At 49.0% G+C, this 6,588-nt stretch overlaps 1 protein-coding gene across 3 annotated transcripts in view; it reads right to left on the reverse strand.

The window, feature by feature from the left end:
• Nucleotides 1–6,371, reverse strand: part of tnfsf11 (TNF superfamily member 11) — a 73,150-nt gene extending 66,779 nt beyond the window's left edge. Inside the window, exon 1 of one of the 3 annotated variants that reach the window (XM_043694428.1) lies at nt 6,130–6,368. In XM_043694428.1, the coding sequence (XP_043550363.1) occupies nt 6,130–6,273 (144 nt within the window). In that variant the 5' untranslated portion in view covers nt 6,274–6,368. Of the gene's footprint in view, nt 1–3,901; nt 3,941–6,129 lie in introns of those variants that run through there. The other 2 variants (XM_043694426.1, XM_043694427.1) reach the window with 2 other exon arrangements.
• Between the last annotated feature and the right edge of the window lie 217 nt (nt 6,372–6,588).

Raw genomic sequence — 6,588 nt, forward strand, 5'->3', positions numbered from 1 at the left:
GGGGTCAGGGTGATAGTGATACAGTCAGTCTGATGGGGTCAGTGTGACACTGACACAGTCTGTGTGAGGGGTTCAGGCTGATAGTGACACAATCAGTGCGAGGGAGTCAGGGTGACAGTGACACAGTAAACGTGTGTGAGTAAGGTTGAAGTGACACAGTCAGTGTGAGGGGGTCAGGGTGACAGTGACATAGTCAGTGTGAGAGTGTGAGGGGGTTGGGGTGATAGTGACAGAGTAAGTGTGAGGGTCAGGGTGTTGGTGACGCAGTAAGTGTGAAGTGGTCAGGCTAATAGTGACGCAGCATGTCTGAGGGGTCAGAGTGATAGTGACAGAGAAAGTATGAGGGGTTGGGGTGATAGTGACACAGTCAGTGTGAGGGGGTAAGGGTGACAGTGACACAGTAAGTGTGAGGGGGTCAGGATGATAGTGACGCAGTTAGTGTGAGGGGGTAAGGTTGAATGTGATGCACTAAGTGTAAGGAGTCAGTCTGATAGTGACGCAGTAAGAGTGAGGGGGCAGGGTGATAGTGATGCAGTAAGACTGAGGGGTCAGGGTGACAGTGACGCAGTAAGTGTGAAAGAGAGAGAGGCTGGCAGTGACGCAGTAAGTGTGAGGGTGTCAGGCTGATAGTGACGCAGTAAGTGTGAGGGGATCAGGCTGATAGTGACACAGTCAATGTGGGGGTGTTAGGGTGACAGTGTCGCAGTCAGGAAGGGGCAGAAGGTGACAGTGACGCAGTTAGTGTGAGGGGGTCTGGATGATGGTGACGCAGTAAGTGTGAAGGAGTCTGGGTGATAGTGATGCAGTGACTGTGATGGGTCAGACTGACAGTGACGCAGGAAGTCTGAGGGGGTCAGGATGACAGTTATGCACTGAGTGTGAGCGAGAGAGGCTGGTAGTGACACAGTAACTGTGATGGTCTTAGGTTGATCGTGATGTAGTAAGTGTGAGGGGATCAGTCTATAGTGACGCAGTAAGTGTGAGAGTTTCAGTGAGGGGGTCAGGGTGATTGTGACGGAGTCAGTGTGGGGGGCGTTAGGGTGATAGTGATGCAGTCAGTGTGAGGAAGTCAGGGTGGCAATGATGCAGTAAGTGTGAGGTGTCAGGGTGGTAGTGACGCAGTCAGTGTGATGAGGGCAGGGTGATAGTGACGCAGGAATATGAAGGGTAAGACTGACAGTGATGCAGTAAATGTGAGGGGGAAGGCTGGTAGTCACACAATAACTGTGATGCTGTGATGGTGTTAGGTTGATCAGACTGACAGTGACGCAGGATGTCTGAGGGGTCAGTCGATAGTGCCGCAGTCAGTGTGAGGAGGTCAGGGTGACAATGATGCAGTCAGTGTGAGGGGTCAGTCTATAGTGGCCCAATAAGTGTGAGGGGGTCAGTGTGACACTGACGCAGTATGTATGAGGGAGTCAGGCTGTCAGTGAAGTAGTAAGTGTGAGAGGGTCAGGGTGATAGTGACAGACTAAATGTTAGGGGCCAGGGTGACAGTGAAGCAGTAAGTGTGAGGGGGTCAGGGTGATAGTGACAGACTAAATGTGAGGGCTCAGAGTGTCAATGATGCAGTAAGTATGAGAGGGAGAGACTGATAGTGACACAGTAAGTGCGTTGGGTTTCAGGGTGACACTGATGCAGTTATTGTGAGGGGGAGAGACTGGTAGTGACGCTGTAGGTGTAAGGGGGTCAGGATGAGAGTGACGCAGTAAGTGTGAGAGGGTCAGGGTGATAGTGATTCAGGAATAGTGAGGAGAGCAGGGTGATAGTAATGCAGTAAGTGTGAGTGAGCCAGGGTGATAGTGACGCAGTCAGTGTGAGGGGGTCAGGGTGATAGTGACACAGTAGGTGTGAGGGGTTCAGGGTGATAGTTACGTAGTCATTGTGAGGGGTTCAGGGTGATAGTGACACAGTAAGTGTGAGAGGCTCAGGGTGACAGTGACGCAGTCAGTGTGAAGGGGTCAGGGTGATATTGATGCTGTAAATGTGACCGGGTCAGGATGATCGTGAAACTGTAAGTGTGAGGTGTCAGTGTGGCAGTGACGCAGAGAGTGTGAGGGTTTTAGGGTGTCAATGACGCAGTCAGTATGAGGGGTCAGGGTGATAGTAACGCAGTAACTGTGGGGGGGATCAAGGTGACAGTGACGCAGTAAGTGTGATGGGGTCAGGGTGATAGTGATGCAGTAAGTGCGATTGTGCCAGGGTGATATTGACGCAGTAAGTGTGAGGAGGAAAGGCAGGTAGTGATGCAATAAGTGTGAGGGGCTCAGTCAGACAGTGACGCAGTAGGTGTGAGTGTGTCCAGCTCGTAGTGAGGCTGTAAGTGTGAGGGGGTCAGGATGATAGTGATGCAGTAAGTGTGAGGGGGTCAGGCTGACAAGGATGCAGTAAGTGTGAGGGGGTCAGAGTGATAGTGATGCAGTAAATGTGAGGGGTTCAGTGTGACAGAGATGCAGTAATTGTGAGGGGCCCAGAGTGATAGTGACGCAGTAAGTGTAGGGATGTTAGTATGATAATGACGCAGTCAGTGTGTGTGTGTAAGGGTGACAGTGACGTAGTAATTGTGAGGGGGAAGGATGATATTGATTCAATAAGTATGAAGGGGTCAGGGTGATAGCGAAGCTGGAAGTGTGAGGGGGTCAGGGTGACAGTGATGCAGGATATGTGAAGGTTTCCGGGTGTGAGTGACGCAGTCAGTGTGAGGGGAAGAGGCTGGTAGTGATGCAGTAAGTGCCAAAGGGTCCGGCTGATAGTGACACAGTAATTGTAATGGGTCAGGATGAGGTGGGGTTCAGGCTGATAGAGACGCAGTAAGTTTGTGGGGGCCCGGTTGATAGTGATGCAGCAACTCTGAGGGATCAGGCTGATAGTGACGCATTAAGTGTGATGGGACCAGGCTGATAGTGACATAGTTTTTGTGAGGGGGGTTCCATTGATAGTGAAGGAGTAACTCTGAGGTTTTATCTCTGACTGAATCTCTCTCCCTCCTGTGCCTCCCTCCCTCTCTCTCTGACACACTCTGTCTCCCTGTTCCTACCCTCTCCCTCTGACCCAGAGACTGGGGGTTGGTGGTGAGGCTGCATGTGGTGGTGGGGGGGGGGGGGGTGGTTGGGGTGATTTTTGGGGGAAAGGGAAAATGAGATTCAATTGTGGGAGGGAGACAGCAACGGCAGGACAGTGAGAGTGAGCAGGAGGGGGGAGAGGAAAGAGTACAGGCAGGTGGAGAAACCAGGGTTGTGTGTGTATGTGTGTGTGAGAGAGGGGGGACGAGGGAGTGTGAAAGGGAGAGGCGGTGAGAAAGAGTGAGTGTACAGAGAGAGAGAGGGAGTGAAATGAGGAGAAAGATTGGGGAGAGGAAATGGAGAGGTCAGATTGGAGAGGGGGGCACAGAGGCAGTTAAACCCAGCTCTTGAGCTCAGGGCGCGATGCTCTCCCCTTCCCTGAGGACCAGGACTTGGCTCATTCATGTACATGTTCTCTCACACAATATTCTCACTCATATTCTCAGAGATTGACACACACGCGTTCTCATTCTCACATTCTCACTCAGATACCTTCTCACTAACATACACATTCTCATTTACACACAAATTCTCACTCAGGCACATTCTCACTCACTCACAAACACTCTCCCTCACATGTATTTTCACTCACATTCTCAGACATTCACAAACACTCAGATACACAAGTTCATTCGTACACATTCTTACACATTCTCACTCAGACAGACACTTTCTCAGTCACACACACATTCTCAGTCTCACACACATTCTCGCTGACACACACACATTCTCAAACATTCACTCTCACTCATAGAATCATTGAGTCATGGAGTCATACATCTTTTAGTCCAACTCATCTATTCCGATGAAGTTGCCTGAACAAAACTCGTCCCACTTGCCTGCATTTTGCCAAGATCGCTCTAAACCTTTCCTTTTCATGTATCTTTCCAAATGCATTTTAAATTTTGTAACTGCACCTACATTAACCACTTCCTCCGGTAGTTCATTGCACATATCAACCACTCTCTCTGTAAAAACAATACCCCTCATGACCTTTTAAATCTTTTTCCTCTCACCTTAAAAATATGCCCACCTCCCCCAACCCATTTTGAACTTCCCCAGCCTCAGGAAAAGACCTTTGCTATTTAACTAATCTATGCCCCTCATGATACCATGAGGATACCCCTCTCAGCCTCTTATGCTCCAGTGAAAAAAGTCCCAGACAATCCAGCCTCTTCTTATAAATCAAACCCTCCAGCCCTGGCAACATCCTTGCAATTTTTTTTAATGAATCTTCTCTAGTTTAATTATATCCTTTCTGCAGCAGGGCAACCAGAACTGTAAACTGTACTCCTAAAGTGGACTCACCAACATCCTATACCCGATGCCCGTGCTTATGCCCGAAACGTCGATTCTCCTGCTCCTCAGATGCTGCCTGGCCTGCTGTGTATTTCGAGCACCACATTTTTCAACTCCTATACAACCTCAACATGACATCCCAACTCCTATACTCCATGGTCTGAGCAATGAAGGCAAGTGTTCTAAATGCCTTCTTAACCATCCTGTCTACCTGTGACACAACTTTGAAAAAGCTAGTTACCTGAACCCTTGAGTTTCTCTGTTCGACAACACTACCCAGGGCATTACTATTAACTGTGTAAGTCCTGTCATTAATAAAAATTGAACGAACTGCAGGTTCTATAAAACAAAAACAGAAATTGCTGGAAAAGCTCAGGAGGTCTGGCAACACCTGTGGAGAGAAAACAGAATTAACTTTTGGGGTCCAGTGAGCCTTCCTCAGAACAGGTTCTAACCTTTATTCAGAAAGTTAGGAGGTATGAGATACAGGGAAATTGGGCTGTCTGGATACAGAATTGGCTAGTGAGTGGTAGTAGATGGAAAGTATTCCGCCTGGTGACCAGTGGTGTATCTCAGGGATCTGCTCTTGGGCCTCTGCTCTCTGAAGTTTTTATAAATGACTTGGATGAAGAGGTGGAAGGGCGGCTTAGTAAGTTTGCCGATGACACAAAGGTCAGTGGTGTTGTAGATAGTGTTGAGGGCTGTGGCAGGCTAGAACAAGACATTGACAGGATACAGAGCTGGGCTGAGAAGTGGCAGATGGAGTTCAACCTGGATAAATGCGAAGTGATTGATTTTGAAAGGTTGAATTTGAATGCTGAATACATGGTTAAAGACAGTTCCTGGCAGTGTGGAGGAACAGCGGGATCTTGTCCATGGATCCCTCAAAGATGCTACCAAGTTGATAGGGTTGTTAAGAAGGCTTATGGTGTTTTGCCTTTCATTAACGGGGGGATTGAGTTTAAGAGCCGTGAGGTTTTGCTGCAGTTCTATAGAGCCCTGGTTAGACCACCCTTGGAATATTGTGTCCAGTTCTGGTCACCTCATTATAGGAAGGATGTAGATGCTTTAGAGAGGGTGCAGAGGATGCTGCCTGGATTGGAGGACTTGGCTTATGACAAGAGGTTGAGAGAGCTAGGGCTTTTCACACTGGAGAGAAGATGGAAGAGAGGTGACTTGTTAGAGGTGTACAAGGTAATGAGAGGCATAGATAAATAGTCAGAAACATTTCCCCAGGGCAGAAATGGCCATCACAAGGGGTCATAATTTTAAGGTGACTGGAGGGAGGTTTGGGGGAGATGTCAGAGGTAGGTTTTCAAAGTTTGTGAGAAGATTTGTCAGAGGTAGGTTCTTTACCCAGAGAATGGTGGGTGTGTGGAATGCACTGCCAGTGGTGGTAGTAGAGTCAGCGACATTAGGGACATTTAAGCAATTGCTGGACATGCACATGGACAGCAGTAAGTTGAGGGGTGTGTAGATTAGGTTGATCTTAGATTGTGCTCAGCACAACATAGTGGGCTGAAGGGCCTGCATTGTGCTCTGCTGTCCTATATTCTGGCTTGCTTGGCCAAAATGTAACACCTGGTATTCATCCAAATTAAACTCCATCTATCATTCCATTGATCCAATTGTTCAAGATCCCCTTGTAATCTTAGATAACTTTCCACACTGTAATCTATATAAACAATTTCGGTGTCATCTGCAAACTAACCATGCCTCCTGAACCCGTTTATCAGACACACAAATTCACTTATTCTCACTGACTGACCTGAAGCCCCTGCTGGTATTGGCAGTACCAGATGAAACCGATGCTGAGAGCGAGTTGCAGGACGCTGACACACAGGAAGGGAGCCAGCAGAGATCGGGCTCCGGGGGAGAGGCAGCCGTCGCTCGGCACCTCGGCTTTGGACATGGCTGGCCACAGAGTGTGGCTGAGCTTAGGAAGGAGCGAGGGACCGAAGTTAGACACTCCCCTGACCACACCCTCCCTCCGGTTGCACTCGGGCTGAGACCGCAGACCCCCTCACCGCTTCCAGTCCCACTGTGCAGGGCTAATATAACGCTGCAATCCGATCAGGTCAGCCTGGATTGGTGCTCAGACACACAAATATGTGGGTGAGACAGAGAGAAGGGGTGTCTGTGGGTGAGAGGGAACAAACTCTCTCTCAACCACACACACATTGTCTCTCTCACACACAGACTCCCTCTCCATCGGAAACTCCCACAC

This window comes from Chiloscyllium plagiosum, chromosome 7 (genome assembly GCF_004010195.1).
Source record: "Chiloscyllium plagiosum isolate BGI_BamShark_2017 chromosome 7, ASM401019v2, whole genome shotgun sequence".
Taxonomy (NCBI): Eukaryota; Metazoa; Chordata; class Chondrichthyes; order Orectolobiformes; family Hemiscylliidae; genus Chiloscyllium; species Chiloscyllium plagiosum.